Below are 19,892 nucleotides of genomic sequence, written 5' to 3' on the forward strand. Positions count from 1 at the left end.
TTGCTATGATTCAAGTTCATTTTAGTCTATTTGATTTTAAAATTGTCATAGTTTAATTAGTTTTTATGTAATAAATAATTTGCTAGTATATCGACAATTTAACCCTCTTAATTCAAAATCCTGACTTCGCCCCTGCGTCTGCCTGTTACAACATGTTTTATATGACATACTTCCATGCACATTTTATGAACTGAGACTAAAAGAATTAGCAACATTGTAGAAATCTTCTTTCACTTCTTGCCATGCCGATTCTGGGGCTTGGGCATTGAGTGTGTATAGTCTTCCATTTTGGGCACAACATACCGTCAAATTATGGCGCTGAAATGTGGGGCTATCAACCTTGAATTCCAGCTCATAATAATAAATATTTTTCGAGGAATCCATTCTGAGGTTCGATCTCAGCAACGTAGCCTTCACATCTGGGCGTCGATTGGGGGCTGTAATAGTCCTAATAACAGCTTCTCCTACCTCTTTTGGTCCACCAAATGCTTCAATCCTGTGAACGACAATTACATGAACCAAAGATTGGAGCTTGCTGTAATGAGTGGTAAATTGCTTTGAGATCTAATATTATATTGTTTTTGATTCATTAAACTACTAGATAGTGCCCGTGCGATGCACGACTTTATTAAAATTTCTGACATATTTGTATAAACTAAGATTTTATAATCATTTAATAAATAAAATTGAAAAGATTTTATTAATGATTGAAAAAAAAGAAATAAAATATATGGTTTTCTAATACATTAAATAATATAAGTATATAACTTAAAAAGTAAAAAAATTAATCAATATGAATAATATTATAGTCATAATTACAAAGTAGTAAAGTCAAAAATATAAACATTAGTCACAATAACATTGAAATCATTATTGAGTTTTGGAGAAAAATTTTTTGTTAAGGTTGTGACACTTAAGTAATTTTATAAAATGATTGATGTCATCCGCATTTTATTTTAATAATAGTTATAGATTATAGATAAATTTTGGATTCACCACTTATGTTGTAGTGTGTAAATGTTGATTGTCAAGGTGGTGGTTTCTGGGACAGACAAAATTTTCTGATGCTAAAAGTTGTGTAACTTTATTCTAAATGTATTTACCTCTTCCATTGATCCTGAGGGACTTGCAGTTTTAAAGGCTTTTGGTTGAACCTATGATTACCAAGTTATAACAAGTAGAAAAAGTTGTTGATGATACAACTAAAAAATAAGCTCATTGCAAATGGGGATAGAATTTGTGTGAAGAGGGGGGATTCTAGTTAATGTATTTAAGGCCTTCTAGGCTGAACCATTTTTCCCGAAACAACATTCAGTTTAGTACGGGGACATGAACGGGAATGGGGAATGCTACCTAAATTGACTCTGAAATAATTGGGTACGAGATACATTGTGCATAAAAATATATTCAATAACAAAAGAAAATCAAATTGAGTTTTTTGCTTTAAAAATTGTGTAAGTGTTTCTTTTTTAATTTTTGTTTTAGGTTTTATTTCTTGAATTCCTCCCTTCTTTCTTCTTTGATCTTTAAATGGAGGCCAGAATGCCTTTGAAAAAGGATTGCTAATCAGGATGACACCTTGAACGATTTAGGTAGCGTTTCATGGCGGTTTTAAACGGACGTTCTGGGTTGCGGAACTTGGATATGTCCCACATTCCATTTTTTTATGGGTTGAACCTTTCATCTACGTAACTTGGTCTCCTCAAAAGTGTTGATTCAGATGCAATGTCTAACTTTTCCTAGGGCTAGCTTATCAACCCACTTTCAGCAAAATGACAATTAACACAGTTACAGCTGAATAAACAACTTGTCTCTTGAAAGATAGTCTCTTTGAGAGACGTATCTCAAATCCAACCTATTAAAAGTTAATGTCTATTTACCGTATTCTTAATGCCTACATATATTATCCTTAATGCTTAATTACCCTATTCTTAATGTCTACTTTCAATAATTTAAATGATTACTCATATTGTTCTTAATGCCTACATATAATATTTTACAAATTATATAATGGGCCGGTCTAATTAAAGACAGTCTTTGTGCTGAATAAATGGATCAAGATATCCTAGATGGTAAGGACATCTGAATATCTGTGCATATACACGCTGACTTTCCCCCCTCCAAAGTCATAACTAGTACCTAATGCCGTTATTGACGGTGTTCTTTCAGAATGTTTTTGGTACTGAGTATTTTGTTCTTCATTTATCCTTTTATATGCTTAAGCCTCCAAGAAATGGAGAGTTGATACTACTAGACATGTGCGTCGAACTTAATTACCTGAAATCCTTAGAAACTGGTGAAACAATCACACTGATGTTTAGCTCACCAGTCGAGCCTGGTGGACCAAAGGCTATGACTGGTTCATTCACATTCCTCTTCCGCCTCTTACCAGAGTTTAGAGGAAGGGGATCCAGTGATCTTTCCTGTTCTGCCCGTTCTGCTGCTCGATACACTAATGTCTGGTCGGCAACCCATATGGCCGGATATATGAACTCTGTTGATATCCACAAAAAATTTCAGCATCTTCATCGGTCACTGCTAGAGGTGTTCAACGGGTCGTGTAAAAAATTTAGGGGATGGGTAGGGGCAGGTTATGTCAAACGTTAAATAGGGCGGATCGGGTCAAAGTCCATTTAAATTCGACCCACTTCGACCCGATTTTTCAAAGTTCATAAAATACTCCCTCCTATTCACCTTAAGAGTCTCATTTGACTTTTCACGGATTTTAAGGAGAGTCAAAAGTGAGACTCTAAGGGTAGGAAAGAGAGTGATATTATGAGTTTTTAATGTAAGGGAGGAAAATTAGTATGGGTAATGGAGGGTATAATTGAAAATAGAATAAAGCTACTAAGGGCATAAAAGTCAAAAACTCATACCAAAAATAGAAACGACACAATTAAGGTGACTTGACCATAAAATGAGATGAGACACGTAAACTGAATAGAAGGGAGTATTTTTTCTTTATGGCCCATTATATCATTTAAAAATATAAAAAAAAAATAGTAAATTTTTTTTGCAATTAATTCTTATAATTATCACACCCTTTACACCATACCCGTATTAACTTGACCTGCCAATGACCCGTTAAAAATGCAATCCGACCCTTGACCTGTTGGATCGACCCGGCCCGTTGAACACCTCTGCTCACTAGCAATATAAATTCATCTTCTATCAAATTAAGATACTATTCGATTCTGTGCTTCTATTTACTTTCAAATAACATATATAAAGCTGTAGTGGAAGATTTGCTAACCAAATCCTTCATTTGGTTGAATGCAGCGACTATATCCTCCAATTGGATAAAGCACATCCAGCTTGAGATTTCGCCCGGTTTCCGGTGAAAGTCCAAGGAGGAAGCTTGTGATTCCAGTGAAATTAGCTCCAATTGCTACTAACGAGGCTGACCCAATACCTAGTAAAAGCCGACGTTGGAACGGTAATGCGAGTGGTGCAAATTGTTCGGCAGGTGATCTTCCAAACTGGGTGTCATTGCCTTTCCTGTCTCCAGAAGATTGTGTAAGATATAATCTATGAAGTTTAGAAGATGAAGTAAAGCAGTGGTAGGAGGCTGGATGGAATAGCACAGATTGTGATCTAAATGTTGACAATTGAATAAATGAAACCTGTATTTTCTGATTTATGAAGCGTAAACCAAGTTCCATTTTCACTAGCTATTGCCTTGTAAGTTGTAACAGAATAGATAAGCTTATCTAATATTATTGGCTATCATTTGTTGTAGTTTTAGGTTTGACTGTTTGGATCTCGAGAGGGGGAGATTTCCCCTCTTGGTTTTAGGCAAGGGATATTAAGGATTTGTGTACTTATGATCTATTAGGTATACCATATACCGTATATAGATTTAGAACAAATGCTAAAATATTTCATCCTATTTGGCCTAAGCGTCTCAATTGACTAGGAATAATTGGGAATATATTATTTTTATCATTACTATTTCGAATTGTGCTTGTATTGAGACGAATCAAATAACATTTAATAGACTATGTTAAAACTAATAGATTATGGATAAGATACAATTTAAGGGGTCGCTTGTATTTAGAGTAAACATTTAAGGGGATACAAAAAGTCAAACTAATGTAACAAGGTAATTAAAGATGTAAATTAAGTTATTAAAATAATTATGATAAGGTAGAATGAAAGTAAATTAAAAAAGATGAATAAAAAAGAGGTTAATTTCCTTCATTTGTAGGTAAAGAACTCCCCCACCATCTCCTAGGGTAAATTTGTACCCTAAAATAAGGGAACTAATTGTTATAATCTTTATTTTTTAGAGAAAATTACTTAAAACTACCTTTTTTATACACTACTTTGCAAAAAACTACCTTTTATAATTTTTTTTGCAAAAAACTACCTTTTATAATAGTTTTTTTTTGCGAAAGACTACCACTTAACGTTTTTTAAGGGATTGACCGTTTATTTAAACGGTTGACCATCACGTGACTTGCACGTGATATTTTGAGGCTTATAAACCCTTCTTCTTCACTGATTTCTTCAAACCCTAAGTCTTCGAAAACCCAAACTCCTTCTTCTTCATCTTCGTTTCTCCCTTCTTTCTTTCTCCTTGATTTGGAATAATTAATTCAGTGAAGCAAGCCAATTTTTTTTGGAATTAATTTGGAATGTCTTCTTCTTCTTCTAGCGAAAATTCAAGATCTGAGAATTGTCGTTGTGGAGTTCCCTTTGCAAGAAGGGTTTCTTGGACCAAGGAAAATCCCGGAAGAAGGTTTAAGAGTTGCGTTTTTTATGATCCTGATACAAATTGGAGGGGATGCAAAAAGTTTGAATGGGTTGATCAACCTGAAATGGCTGTTTGGCAAAGAGAAGTGACGAACAAGCTTTTGGAGGAGAAGCGACAATTGGCAATGGAAATCAAGATCTTGACTTCAAGGGTTTGTTGCTTGGAACATGAAAAGGAACTAGCAATTTCAGATATATCAAGGATTAAGAAGAAATCGATGAATCAGTGTGCAAGCTTTGCGTTAGGGTTTTTCGTTTGTTTTTTGTTAGTGTTTGTTGTACTTATCAAGATTAGTATTTGAATTTTAGGACCTTAATCACAACAATTGTAACAATGTTCTAGGAATTTTATTTGTAACATGAGAATGTTGAATCAATGAATCAAGGATTTATCTTTTCCACTACTTTTCTTTGCAGGTACTGTGTCTGATTTGTTTGGTGTGTATGAGCTGGTATGTTAGCTGTTAATGGTTTGTCTGCTGTGTATCATGATGGTTGTGTTGTTCATGAATTTGTGGCTCTTGTTTTGGTGGTATGTTTGCTGGTATTGTGTTCAAGATTGATGATCATTTGCTTTGGTTTGGTGGTATGTTAGCTGGTATCTTGAATACTGATGCACACAGCAATTGATGCATTATATGAGCTGGTATGTTAGCTGGTATTTTGTTTTTGTTTGGATTTGCAGGTTTTGATGCACATAGCAATTGCTGCACATTGTTGATGCACATACAGCAATTCATGCACAATATTGATGCACATACAGCAATTGATGCACATTATTGATGCACATTATTCATGCACAATATTGATGCACTAAAACATTGAACATTGAATTGATTTGCTGCACTTAAACACTTGAATTGCTGCACTAAAACACTAAAACACTTGTTGGATGTGTTGCTTGGAATTTGTTCATCTTGTTTTGGTGGTATGTTTGCTGGTATGTTGTTCAAGACAATGCAACTTGCTGCATTGATTCTTGATTCATTGTCATTACTTGAACACTGATGTATGAAATCAGTTCAGTCTTGAATGTATGAACACTGATACTTGAACATGCATCCATTTTGTTCAATATTCATACATCTTGAGTTCAGCAGTTAATTCATACAATATTCATACATATTGAACATGCATCCATTGAACATTAATTCATACAATATTGAACAAAGGGAAAAGACTACCAATATTCAGCAGTTAATTACAAAGGGAAAAAGGAAACAACAAAACCCATTCAACTCAGAAACTAAGAAATACAAAGGATCATTACTCAAAAATCTAATTCACGATAGTACATTCTTGAGTTCATTTGATACACTAATACGTTTCTTACATTAAGTAGACAAATTACATTCAACACATACTTTTGGAACTCTATACTTGACTTTGTTCATCCATTACATATGTAGTACTTGCATTTGTTGCACTTGTCATAAGTTGATCGCTACTGGAGACATGCATGTCACTTGGTGTGGACAATTGAGTACAAGATGCTCCCGTTTTAGGCCGTCCACCTTTTGACCTCATCTTTGTTGACTGTGGTTTGGTTGGATTCTTGCATCTGTTTTTGTAGTGACCTAACTCACCACAATTACCACATCTCCGTTGCTTATATTCTCGAACAGTAGTTGCAGGCTTCTTACCTCCTTTAACTTCATCAGTTTCCTTTTTCCTTTTCCTTAATTTAGGCCTTCCAGGCATATTTCGAAACGGTGGAGGAAGAGGTTGGGCTAATGTAGTTGTCGGCCACATTTTGCGTCCAGGCATTCCATAAAACTTAGGACCATACGTCTTGGCATACGTTTCTACAAGATACGCCTCATGGACAAATTCACTAGCATCTAATTTTCTAATAAGAATACAAGCCATGGCATGTTTGCAAGGGATCCCAATAAGATTCCAACTTCCACAAAGGCATGTCTTGTTGGTCAAGTTTACAACGTAACTTTTTTCATCATCATCCACCTCAAACTCAGACACATCTACTGGGATTACCCTCAAACCATATATTTCTTTTGAATTTTTTTCAATCATTTTGGTGACAGCTGGCATCAACACACCTTTAAATTTAGCCAACCCTTCTCGTTTGGCTGCACTCCTTTGCATCACATATCTCCTAATCCATTCCATAAGAGAAATAATTGGCTTCCCTCTAGCTTCTAATAAGACGTTGTTGAATGACTCACAAATATTATTCAACAACATGCCAGACTTACTCCTACTACAAAAGGCATGCCTAGACCAATGTTTTGCGGGAATAGCAGATAAATATGCATGTGCCTCAACAGAAATATTCTTTATTGCAATCATTTCCTTATCAAAATGAAACTGTGCACGAAGATTTTACACAAATTAGTACAACATAACAGTCAAATATGGTATTCTACACATGATTCCGCACCTTGTTGTAAGATCTTGCTGCTCTCCAAAAGTGTTGTTTGTACAACTCTCCGGGAAACTTGACCTTGAAATTAGCCCAAATATGCCTACAACAAAACCTAATTTCAGCTTCAGGAACTACTGAATTCAAAGCTTCAATCAAACCCTGCAATGCCCATGAAGGTACAACATTAGTATTAGGTTTATTACATTAGTCACATATGAAACAAGGCTTGTGTTAACATAACGTTCATACCTTTTGCCTATCGCTCATGAAGGTAAAATCTTCACATCCAGCTCGTGCACAACTACTCGATGGACTAACCGACTTCAGGTCTTCTACGAGGAGATTTAGAAACCAAGTCCAGGTTTCTACATTTTCGGTTTCTACCACAGCCCATGCAACAGGGAAGATGTTATTGTTCCCATCCTTACCTACAGCAGTAAGTAAAACCCCAGGGAATTCTCCCTTCAAATGTGCCCCATCCACACCTATAATAGGCCTACATCCAGCAACAAAACCCTCTTTACATGCTGGCAAACATATATACATCCTTTGAAACAAGGGTGGAGGTGTTTCTATTCCAATGCATTTCACGATTGCAGTGCTTCCTGGGTTAAACCTCCTTATCGCTTCAGCATAATCCCACACCCTACTGTACTCTTCACTAGCATCACCAACGATCATTTTCTTAGCAATTCTTTTAGCCATGTAACACTTAGAATACTTCACTTCACAACCTATCTCTCTATTAACCCGTTTCATAAATGCCCTTAAATCCCAATTTGGATTTTCCCTCCAATCCTCTATGTATTTCTCAGCTAAATACAACGCAGTGACTTTGTTATTAATGTGTTGGTGACCACAAGTGTGCTCGGGAATATAACTCCTTATTTGAAATGTCTCCTCATCTTTCAACTTCTTAGCATGAACCTTAAAATAAGACCTCTTATCCTTCCCACAAACACAATTTACAATTCTAGCTTTCGATTTCAGACAATCACATCTATTGTAGCAATACACGGTTATCCTACTACTACCATTATGCAAGTAATAATAATTGTAACCACATTCAACAGCATGGTACCTTAATGCTTTTCTAAACACATATATCGAAGGAAACTTAAGACCTAACGACAAATTGATCTTACCCTTAAAATCAACCTCGGGATTAAATGTGGCACAGCTTACTATACCTTCCTCATCCACATTCAAAGCACCCAAATCATCATCGGACTCCAGTTCATCATCATTAACGTATATGTCTCTGTTGTTTTCTTCATCAATTTCCTTATCTACTATCAACCTAATTTCATTCTCACCAATAAAAACATCATCGAGACCATATACTACATTTTCTGCAAACAAATCAGAATCATTCGCATATTCATCCTCATCACTACCATTGTAATCATCATCACTGTTATCCTCAACCTCAATATCAGAAATTTGTTGCTCTATTTGGGCTATCTCATTTGGTGTAAGGTTTAGGGCAGAAAGAGAAGCTAAGGTAGTTGTTTCAGATCTAGGGTTAGCACTTACACATTCTTTATAACCCGTATATGTGTTTGGTGGTCCCATTTCCCCAACAACAGCATCTACATTTGGTGTTTCCAACTCATACACTAACTCATGTGCCACATCAGATGTATCGACCTCCAACTCAGCTACCCTAACATTACCCAAATCATTTGCCAACTCAGAATCCATCTTTTTCGAAGTAGTTGGTTTTTTCCAGATTTTCAATTTCTTCATGTTATGGATTTATCTAATTTAAAGAACCCTAATCAATTATTCATAGACAACAACAATCAATTTACAAATTAAACAATAATTTACACGAAATTCAACATTAAAAAACGCAGTGACCAAAACGCAAATTTGAAGAAGGATTTCAATTTTATCGAAAAAAAAAAACTGAAATATATAACCATTAATGAAGAAGACATACCTTTAAATGATGAAATCTTCAAGAGGAAAATGGAGCAAGGAAATGAGAAGGGAATAGAAGAACTTAGATAGAAGAATTGAAGAGCAGAGAAGGTGAAATTCGCACTGTTCTTTGTGTTTTGGAATGAAATGGCAGCAATGAAGATGGTTTAACAAGCTTAGAACATCACGTGCAAGTCACGTGATGGTCAACCGTTTCAATAAACGGTCAAACCCTTAAAAAACGTTAAGTGGTAGTCTTTCGCAAAAAAAAGTATTATAAAAGGTAGTTTTTTGCAAAAAAATTTATAAAAGGTAGTTTTTTGCAAAGTAGTGTATAGAAAAGGTAGTTTTAAGTAATTTTCTCTATTTTTTATTATCTTCTAATTAACTCTTTCACCTCTCAAACAATCAAATTCTTTTAATTATCTAACTAACTAACTTTGTTTTCCTAGTTTGATTTTTATTTACCCCTTAAATATTTACTCCCAATCCAAGCGACCCCTAAGAGTGATTGATGAATAATATTAAAAGTCAAATAAGACACTTTTGTTGAATAGGAGGCAAGTATATTGTAATTTTTGTTCTTAGCGTAGTTCCAATTTTCAGTCAGGGAGAGCCAAGCACCTAATAATAGCATCCATAAAAATATTATGAAAAGCAATTTTTCGATGCTAAAGTAAGACACGAGAATGTTATTGTGAGACTGTCTCACTTGTGAGACGCGGCTAATTGGGCCAGGCCAGTTGTATATATTTTTTTATCAATTTTACAAATTAAAATGTCAATTTCACGAATTAAAAGACCAATTTAAAGACTTAAAAGACCAATTTCAAGGATTTGAAATTGACATTTTAAGTTATGAATTTTGACAGTTTTAAGACTTAAAAGATCAATTTCAATACATAAAAAATTAATTTTAAGACTTAAAAGATCAATTACAGGACATTAAATTCTCATTTCAACTTTAAAATAGGATAACTCAAACATTAAAATAGATATTAAAAACTTTGAAATTGACCTTTTAAGTCTAAATTATTGGGCCCGCCCAGTTGCATATGTAAGACCGTCTCACAGGAGAGTAACTGAAATGTTATTGCTATGAATTAGAGACTAGATCATCATTATTACCACACTCCATGGTTATCAGAATCCCGATCCTAATTTACGATTCTACTATCCGAAACTAGGACACCGATTCGGAACGTAGGTAAGATTTTAATGTTGCTACAATCGTACAATCCTACTTAGCTCCATAATTTAGGTGGTAGGATCATAACACGATTTTACGATCCTACGATCCTATGATCTGATCCTACAAGAGTAGTTTCAAATTTCAATGGTAAAAGAAATTTCACAAATTCAGATTTTACTTATTATATTTAAGTATATATCTAAATAATGATACAATAGGACTAAAATTCAAATTTTTTCTTGATTCGCATTTTAAAAATCATTATTAAAAATATTCTTTTTTGAAAACTTAATAGTTGAATTCAAATAAGTTTTTATTTACTCCTTAAAACTTAAAAAAAGAACAAATACAATTAATAATTAATTATCTAAAGCATATTAATGCATATTTGTAGGATACTAGGATCACACGATCCTATGATCTGATTCTACCGATTTTGATTCCACCCCTTCAACGTTGTAAGGTATCTAAGGATACCTCACCTCAAAACAAGTTTCTTATTATTAATGAATTAACATAAATCAATGACTCAACTCACACAACCTTGAAAACACTGTCTCAAGGTAAAGACCTCACCTTTAATGGTGGTCTCAGTCAAATACACTAATACAAGAAGAAGGAACTCCTATGGATGAACACTGGTTGCCTCTAGTGTATTAGCCTCTCTACATACCTCTAATAATGTTTTAAGACCCTTTTATATAGTCTCTCAACACATTAGAAGCCTTAGGTATATATAAAACTCTGGTCGCTTAAAAATACCCGCAACAAAAAGAAAGTCACTGATTTCATGTGCTGTATCCCGTTCGACCGAGCGACATGCCGCTTAACCCGGTCGAGCGGTGCATTCAAAGACCTACTAACCTTGTGTGAGATGTTGTCTTGTTTGTGCAAAGTTCTCCATAAGCCTTACAACGTTCTAGGCACAACTCCAACCTTTCTCTAAGCACTACATTGCCTTCATAAAAGCATGTCATACCATCCCCAATGATCAGTTCATTAAAGTGATCCAAAAGCTTATTCTCGCATACCCCATGCCACTCACATCTTCACTTTCAAGTGTGTAAGCTAGAGCATGGGTAATGAGGTCATCAAACTCATCACCAATGTGATGGGAATTGACTCTTACTTTAATAGGTAGGAATACAATTTTTTCAGTCTTACCAATTTAATTTTTTAGTCGAACTATCGACTCTAATACTATGTTAAGTTGAATATTGAGTATTAAAATTTATAAGTGATTTTGCCTATAATACATTGGGTCATAAATCGTAAGAGAATTGACTATTTGACCATACTTTTTTACTTGCACACTAAAATTTAACGAGCAAAATTTTCTTTGACTTTTGGTCTAATGTATTTATATATTCTCTATTAATAAAAACAAAGAACACTTAATCTTAATTTCAAACAAAAATACGTTTATTTTGAAATATAATTTTTTTAAAAAATATTTTTTTTCTTTTTAAAATTAAAATAAATTATTTTTTTTTAAATTTCACATAATAATCATATCAAAATCTAACAATTATTTACCACATTTGGCATTCATTGTACCAAAGAATGGTGGATTTCTTACCGTTAATCCTTTGATCATTTTGGATCCGTCCGATTTCTTACCGTTAATCACGTGACCATCAATTTTTAATTATTATTGTCGCTTTTGCCCCCACTCCGCCGTCAACATAATTCAAAAGAATTTCAAAAGCGACGAGAAAAAAAAAAAGAAAGGGAAACATTCGTCCATGTCTCCCCAACGGCTATTCCGATGAACTCTGTATAACCCCTAATTCATCTTTAATCTTTTCAACAATTTTTATCAGCTTCTCAATCTCAATATTTGCCCAAATAATCGACTCTTAATTCTCAATTTTTTCTCTTCAATTTTCAATTTCAATGGATTCAATCAAAACCCCTCAATCCCACAAAACAAAATCAGCTTCTAGACTTGCTCAAATGGCGAATAATCCAGATTTTGGGAGTGAATCAGACAACCAAATACCTCATTTTTCAGTTGAATATGCTCCTTCACCATCACCCCCAAAACGTCGAAAAACCCCATCTTCAACCCCTTCAAAACTCTCAATTACTAAGCCAAGAAACTTCATTTCTCTTCATGAACACTTGATTCTTTCTCCTTCCCCTGTTAGAAGATCTCGAACCCGGCTTTCGGAACGCCTGGAAGTAGCAGACGATGCGGCTGAGCACAAACGGAAGTGCAAAACCAGGACTAGTTCAAATGGGTTAGTTGCTTGTTTTTCACCTCGAAATGGTAGGAGATCACGAAGGAGAATTGATCCGGATGAGAGGGAACTTGTTGGTTTAGATGAAGTAGTCAAGACAAGAAAAAGAAGGAATAGTGGAAAATCCAAGAAAGAGAAGCATAATTGTGTACCTTCTGTTGTTTCATCAAGTAATTTCCATCTTTTCATTCATCATTTTATTACCCCAATCAGTTTCAAACAAGGGTTCCAATATTGCCATTACTAAACTTAATGATGGTTTCACTTTATGTATTAATTCTTGGCTTGCATTTTTTTTTTGGTGTGATTATTTTCTTCATTCATCCTACATTATTGATAGCAAAACTCATTTGCATTACATTTTTTGGTGCATTGCTCGCTCCCCTTTAGGTGGGTTTTAGACTTTTAGGGTGGAATCGGGAATGTATCCGCCCATATTTTTGCTAGTGACCCCAATAGCTTGCGACTAGGTTAATTTTGGGGCGCGAAGTATACGACCTTAGTTTTGTTTGTGATAATGACAATAAAGAGGGCGTTTCTGGTTGGTTTTTGGGTGATGTATACGACCTTAGTTTTGTGAGTGATAATAAAGAAGTTATTTTGGATAGGGTTTTGGGTGGGATGTATACGATCTTAGTTTTGTGAGTGCTAAGTGTTAACAAAAAGTTGTTTTCGATTGGGTTTTGGGTGGGATGTATACAATCCTAGTTTTGTTAGTGATAATCTATGTTATTTGAAATCTTCATTTTTCTTCACATACTTGTGTTCTATTCTTGATGCTCGGAGATTGGTATGACACTTAGACACTTCATTTTAGGCGTAAAATTGAATATTTTGACGTGTCCAATATTTGGACACGTACCAATATCCGACATCAGTACCCAAGCCCTAAGTAACATTGGTGATAACAAAGGGGTCGTTTCCGATTTACACTTGATTGCAAAATCATCTACAACTAGGTATAAACATGAAGTGTATATGATTTAATGAGCTAATTTTTGTAAATTTAGTTCATTTTTTTTATTTTTCATGAACCTTATTTTGGATTGGGTATTTGAAATAGAAGGCGATAATGGAGAAGAAAGTGCATTGGATCGTCTTGGTATACTCATTTGGGAATTGATTATGTGGAGAGATGTTGCTAAATCAAGCCTCTGGTTTGGTTTTGGGTGTCTTTGTTTCTTATCTTCTTGCTTTACAAAGGGGCTCAACATTAGGTAACAATTCAAGCTATTTGTTTTTGTTATTTCTTTCAATTTCTCCAAAATTTTGAATTTTGTGTTGTAATATTGTTTTATAATCTAATATACTTTTTCTGATTGTGTCCTTATAGCTTTTTCTCTGTGATCTCCCAACTTGGTCTTCTGTTTTTGGCAGCATCATTCATTGCAAACTCATTGAATCAGAGGTACATATTTGGTAAATGCAAGAGATATTATTATAAATATTCTTCTGTTTTTCACTGGGTAGTTCTCCGCATATACGTAAGATGTCCGATCATACAAGCCCTTTAAATAAAGTGGCCTCAAATGTTATTATTCCTTGCTCTACTTTACTTTTGTTTAGTTTTAAGGAAAAGTTGATATTAATATTTCAATGTTTTGCTCGTCCGTTGTGAATAAACACATTTTTAGATTATTTTCTATTAGTTTACCTTTGTCTTAGTTTGCTGGCAACGTACCCTATTATTACCTATTATTAGTACTATGGTATGTTGTGCGCAAATAGAGGTGTTCAAACTAGATTCTCGATGACCCGAAATTTACCCCATCTTCTAACCAAACCCGACCAGACTTCAAAAATGATTTACAATTATGTAAAATACAATATGGACACAAAACCCGATTTCAAACCGACCCGAAACCCTAACTTGAATGAACACCTCTATGCGTAAATGTATTGCATATGTTAGATTATTGTAAAATAATTAAAAGCTGAGATTATTCACAACGGATAGGTGAAAGGTGAGATTATTTAACCTTCCTCCATCCTATTTTTACTAATCTAATTTGTTGATGAATCTGCAGTGGAAATATACCCAGAAATCTGATAGTGAGCTTGAAAGAAGATGACTTATTGAGAATAATTAGATTACTTCTACCAGCATTAAACCTTATAATTTCAAAAACAACTGAGCTTTTTTCTGGAGAACCATCCATGACCCTCAAAGTAAATATAATTATATGTTATTTATGAAAATCCCATCAATATAAAATTCTTAATTTCAATCCCATGATTTGAGATTTTGAGTAACTCACATTTAGTCTAATGATCATACAGGTAGCTTTGTTTCTCTTGTTTGGGGCTGAATATGGTCATCTTTTAACCCTATGGAGACTTTGTGCACTTGGTAATTAAACCTTTTAATTTCAGTTTTACTTCATTGGTTGTGTTTTGTTGAGATATATGGTTGATCTTCACTATATAAACCAGGATTCTTTACCAGTTTTACTGCACCAAAACTATACTCCTCCTATGCTGGTCAGATAGATAGCAAAGGTATGAGTATTAGATTGTAACGGCCAAAATCTGATTGATTTAACTATTTGTTTAGCAATGACTAAGTGTTTTGGATTCTCTAGCTGAGCAATGCAAATCAAGAGTGGTCGAAGCGTGGCGAGCTTGTTATCACAAGAAGATTGTAGCTGCATCCGCAGCTACTGCGTTTTGGAATCTTTCCAGTATCAAAACCCGAATTTTTGCTGGTGAATTTTCTCTTTCAGTGTCCAGTATATTATTATGCTTGTTTCTAGTAACTTGTGGGTTTTAGGTGATTGGCTCTTAGTTCTTACAAGGGTAATGTATACCTTCGATCACCTAAACTAGTATGATTATATGTTAGGGAATATAACATATCATAGGCCTCAACCATCAAGTTAAGCTTTTGGTTGAGTTGGTTTCTTAATAGTGTATCAGAGCAGCGTGACAAGAGGCATGAATGTGAATCTCAACCACCCCTTATTTAAATGAAATATCTAGCGTTAGGTTTGAAAAGAGTTTGTGCTGCATTAATTCTTTTAGCCCAAAGGGCTCTCGGGTGAGGGGGAGTGTTGAGTATATAACATATCATGGGATCTCAACCATCACCTTAAGCTTTTAGTTGAGTTGGTTTCTTGACATTGTAGTTTTTCATCTTTTGGGCGACCATATTGTTCTTTAAAAAGGGTTAAGTTGCATACATCATGGTAATGGAAAGAGACCAGTGGCGAATCAAGAAAAAAAAACTAGTGATGTGAATGTAAGTAATACACGCCTATTGAATTTTGATCCCTGGTTACATATATGAAAGCAATACACTAACCAATACATCTAGGATATATTTACATGTAATATGGTATTTTATTTTGGATTTAAGTGATGTAAACTACTTCAATGACATCATGCTAACAATAATTTGGTGATATTCTCTGCAGCTTTCATTTGTTTGGTGATAGTGCGATATTATCGGCAACTCTCTGAAACAACATTAGAAGCAGGAAACGTTACGAGAACAGAAGAGAAAGTGCAGCCACAAAAAGAGGCTAAACAAGAACAAGACAAGGAGGCACAAGGAGCATTGGTTGTGACAGATGAGAAATCTTAACTATTAAAGCAAAAAAGTGACTGCTAGTCCATATGAATGTAACTCCTACACTTCTCTTTCTTTAATAGAAAATGCTGAGTATACTCATGTCTACAAAGTAACTCCTACACTTATCATGTCTCTCATAGTTTTAAAAACAAGCCCACATCACATCGGTCGCGTTGTAAAGGTTTTTAAAATAAACGAATCGATATTTCCCGCGTTGTTAAGGTAAAAAAAAAAAAAGTCTTTTAGGCCGTAGCAAGGAATATCTTACGATTTTGACTGATATTTAATCGTTATGAAAATCGCTTTGCTCTCAAAACTGCATCACTATTTATGTAAATTAAGATATTGATAAAGTGAGATATAATTGTCCATTGTGTAAGACTAAAAGGCCACTCTTCTCATTGCTATTGCACCTTTTTGAAGTATTCAATATTCCCATCTATTCACTATAATTTTTTTATTTGATTTTTTATTCACAATCAATTTGTATTCTGTTCTCAATTTATAAATTAAAACACAATCATTTGTGATCTTGTTGATTCATTTCGATGTAATTTTATTATTCACTTTTTAGAATTTTTAGTTATGCATAGACCTGGCAAAATGGCCGGTCGGACAGGTTACGGGTCGGATTAATTTTGGTCGGGTCATTTTCTGATCAAGTCATTCTCGGCTCGAGTCATTCTTGGGTCGGGTTACTTCCGGTTCCGAGTCTGTCGATTTGACTCTACGGGTTATGACTTATAAAATTTAAAAATTGATTTTTCCATTTTTATTATTTATGAAACTTTTTTAATAAAAAAAATTATTTCTCATCCCTCTGATATTAATCCACACATTAATTGATCTGACATAATATTAAAGCCTTCTATAATTGAATTCAAGTTATAACAAACCAGTAATTAAGACGCTCGTATTCCAAAAACTTTAAATCTTCACATTAGAGAAATCAGATGTACAATTTTTAAAAGTTATTGTATTTATTAAAATTGTAACGGTGGATAAAAATAACGTTAAATATCTTCTCAATTTTCATGTTGGAAAGATATACAAATAACTAAATACTTATTTCGACTTATGAGATACGCGTTTTATAATTTAAGGTAGCAACATTCCTTTTCTGAAAAGTTCATTCAAATGTGCAAGACGTTCTCATATATTATATTAATTTGCTTACTAAAATGTAGAAGAATTAAAAACTCATTTGATCGATTTAAAAGATATATGTATTCATTTAAGATGATTATAACCTCTTTTTAAAGAAAAATGATTACGATGGATAAAAAAACGATAAATGCGTCTTTTTGAGATATTTTAATGAGTTTTTAGGGTTTAAGTGATATACTCAATATGTTGAGATACTTTGAAAACTAAAATTTTATTTGGAGTGAATTCTAACATTAAGATTACTCTAAAAATTGATAATTTAGACCTATCAAAATGGGTCAGTTGGGTCAGTTGCTGGTTGGGTCATTTTTTGTCGGGTAATTATCGAGTTGGTCATGTTTTGGGTTAAGTCGCTTTCGGGTATCGAATTCGAGTTTTATCGGTCGGGTCTCGGGTTCATTTTCAGATCAGATTAAAATTTTGTCAGGTCTAGTTATGCACAATAAGAGATATGTGCATCGACAAACATATAAAAATCAAATGGAACAGTAAGAGTGAATAAAATGGAGTATCATTTGATGATATTATTTTTGATAAACATGTTGTCATTTGTCAATTATATTTCCAAATAAAAAGGCAACTTAAAATAAGAAAAATAAAAAAGATTCTTTTTGGTCATTATGTGTAAAGAAAGAGTTAATATGTTAAAAAAAATTAAAAACAAATTACGGAGAATAATCTAACATTTTATTGTAATAATCCCAATTTTTGAATAACTATGAATAATCCTAATTTTAGGATTATTTGCCAGGAACATTTTGCCTAAAAGGTGACCGAGTTTTGCAAGTTATTTGCTACAAAGAAAGAAAAATAAAATAAAATAAAAATTATTAAAAATTAAAAGTTAAAATCAACAAAAAAAGCAAACTTGAATTTTCTTTAAAATTTTTTTGTTCTACAATTTTTTACTCACTACGTTCCTTAAAAAGTTTTCATTTGCTATTTTAGAGTTTTCCATTTGTTACTTCCACAAAGAATTATTCTATTTATATCACAAATTCTAAACAAAAATACCCTTGTTCATCATTACTTTAATATTTTAATAATAGTTTTGGTCCTTACATATGTTTCATTAATTTCATTTAACATTTATATATTTCTTATGGGTTTCTATTTCCTAATAATTTCATAAAAATGTTTCTTTATTAGTTGTGATCTCCATATTTTTTTCACTAACCTTCTTGTAATATTTTTATATTGTTTATAATCTCTATTTTTTCTCTATCAGATTTATTATTTAATAAAATAATAAATCTACTATGTAAAGGATTAAATTTTTCTTAATTCCCGTAAATATTATTTGTGGGAATTTCAACATTTACCATTTAGGGGTTGTTTGGTATAAGAAGTGGAAGGTAATGGAAATGAAATGTGTTACGAGGAGTAAAGGTATTCTTAAGTGTTATTGTTAATTATTATTTGGTAAAAAAATATAAGGGAATGGAAAAAAAAAAGGGAAGGCAAATTCATCATCTCTATCATTTTCTCATTACCATATTTTCTTCAACCTGGACGAATCCCAAACCCACCATAAGTCAATTCAATTAGCTCTTTTTTTTCTTTCTAAAATTTCCTTTAAAGTTGCAACATGTTCAAATAAATCAATCATCAACTCTTTGATTGCCTTAATTTTAATAGTACCTGTTTTAATTTTGATTGTAATTTTCACAAAAGAACATAAATAAAAAACAATTAATCGAATACCTCAATTAGAGGATGAGCTCTTCATAAGTTTAAAGTAAAATCAAGTTGTTCGGCTACAGTATTTAATACAAATTCATGATGAAACAACCACGAAATCAGAATGCAAGGGACGATTGCACTGCTATAACTTAGAGTTCAAAAATGTTACTGGTGGTAGAGGGCTGGTAACAAAGTAACGATAATGATTACCTCTATTTAACGGATACCGTTACCTTTTTGACTAAACAAACACAATGTAATGGATTATGTTTTTTTGAATACGTTTCCTACCCTAATTTTGTTTCATACCAAACATCCTCTTAGAGTTTACCTACAACGGCTGACTAAGAAATTAACAACAACTAGCAAATAGTTTCAATAACACAAATGGAACAAATAGTCCAATATATATTCAAACAAATGAATACGCAACCAATACCATAACCACTAAATCCACAGAACTTAGGGTAGCCGAGAAACTTACATATCATAATTACACAAAATGGTGTAAACTTATCTACGTGGCAATAGAGGCTCAAGAACGACCCCACCACATCACAGCCGCACCCCTAAACCCAACAGAATCAACATACACACAATGAAAACAACGAGATTCTCTTGTCCTTTCATGGCTTATTTCTAATATTGACTCAGATTTAGTGAATCAGTTTATTGATTACACTACTTCTTAGGACTTATGAAAAGATATTGAAACCCTTTTAAGCGGTGGGAGAGATGAACTTTAGATCATTGATCTAAGTTCTAAAGCGGCATCTCTTAAACAAAATCAAGACCCCATAGAAGTTTTCTTTACCAAGCTCAATACTTTATGGAAGGAAATTGATAGTCGAATGCCTGATCCGATGAAACATGATGATGACATAACAATTTTCAATTCCTTTATTCAAAGGCAGCGACTTTATCAGTTCTTAGTCGGAATAAATGACAATCTTGACAAAGAGCGTCGAG

At 33.5% G+C, this 19,892-nt stretch overlaps 2 protein-coding genes across 3 annotated transcripts; one reads left to right on the forward strand and one right to left on the reverse strand.

The window, feature by feature from the left end:
* Positions 1-48: 48 nt before the first annotated feature.
* LOC130818024 (psbP domain-containing protein 7, chloroplastic) lies at positions 49-3,886 on the reverse strand. Its single transcript, XM_057684048.1, has 3 exons — positions 3,254-3,886; positions 2,278-2,494; positions 49-496 (listed from the first exon to the last, which is right to left on the reverse strand). Exons 1-3 carry the CDS (start codon positions 3,660-3,662, stop codon positions 184-186), a joined length of 939 nt encoding a protein of 312 aa, XP_057540031.1. The 5' UTR covers positions 3,663-3,886; the 3' UTR covers positions 49-183.
* Positions 3,887-11,943: 8,057 nt separating this feature from the next.
* On the forward strand, positions 11,944-16,569 carry LOC130818247 (reticulon-like protein B18). Of its 2 annotated transcripts, none has more exons than XM_057684344.1 (8): positions 11,944-12,672; positions 13,566-13,719; positions 13,836-13,910; positions 14,530-14,671; positions 14,783-14,852; positions 14,936-15,001; positions 15,085-15,207; positions 15,916-16,569. In XM_057684344.1, the coding sequence occupies exons 1-8, from the start codon at positions 12,156-12,158 to the stop codon at positions 16,083-16,085; spliced, it is 1,317 nt and encodes a 438-aa protein (XP_057540327.1). In that variant the 5' UTR covers positions 11,944-12,155; the 3' UTR covers positions 16,086-16,569. The 2 variants fall into 2 exon arrangements, with proteins under 2 accessions (XP_057540327.1, XP_057540328.1); XM_057684345.1 differs by having other exon boundaries at positions 11,967-12,672; positions 13,569-13,719.
* Positions 16,570-19,892: the final 3,323 nt, after the last annotated feature.

This window comes from Amaranthus tricolor, chromosome 7 (assembly GCF_026212465.1).
Source record: "Amaranthus tricolor cultivar Red isolate AtriRed21 chromosome 7, ASM2621246v1, whole genome shotgun sequence".
Classification (NCBI taxonomy): Eukaryota; Viridiplantae; Streptophyta; class Magnoliopsida; order Caryophyllales; family Amaranthaceae; genus Amaranthus; species Amaranthus tricolor.

Bases quoted from the DNA above. Each gene is read 5' to 3' on its own strand.
- LOC130818024 (XM_057684048.1), bottom strand. From the start codon at position 3,662: ATGGAACTTGGTTTACGCTTCATAAATCAGAAAATACAGGTTTCATTT. The intron at 2,495-3,253 runs GTTAGCAAATCT...GGATATCAACAG, and splicing joins TCAACCAAATGAAGGATTTG to AGTTCATATATCCGGCCATA. The intron at 497-2,277 runs GTAATTAAGTTC...TGTCGTTCACAG, and splicing joins CCAGTTTCTAAGGATTTCAG to GATTGAAGCATTTGGTGGAC.
- LOC130818247 (XM_057684344.1), top strand. From the start codon at position 12,156: ATGGATTCAATCAAAACCCCTCAATCCCACAAAACAAAATCAGCTTCT. The intron at 13,720-13,835 runs GTAACAATTCAA...GTGTCCTTATAG, and splicing joins ACAAAGGGGCTCAACATTAG to CTTTTTCTCTGTGATCTCCC. The intron at 15,208-15,915 runs GTGAATTTTCTC...TATTCTCTGCAG, and splicing joins CAAAACCCGAATTTTTGCTG to CTTTCATTTGTTTGGTGATA.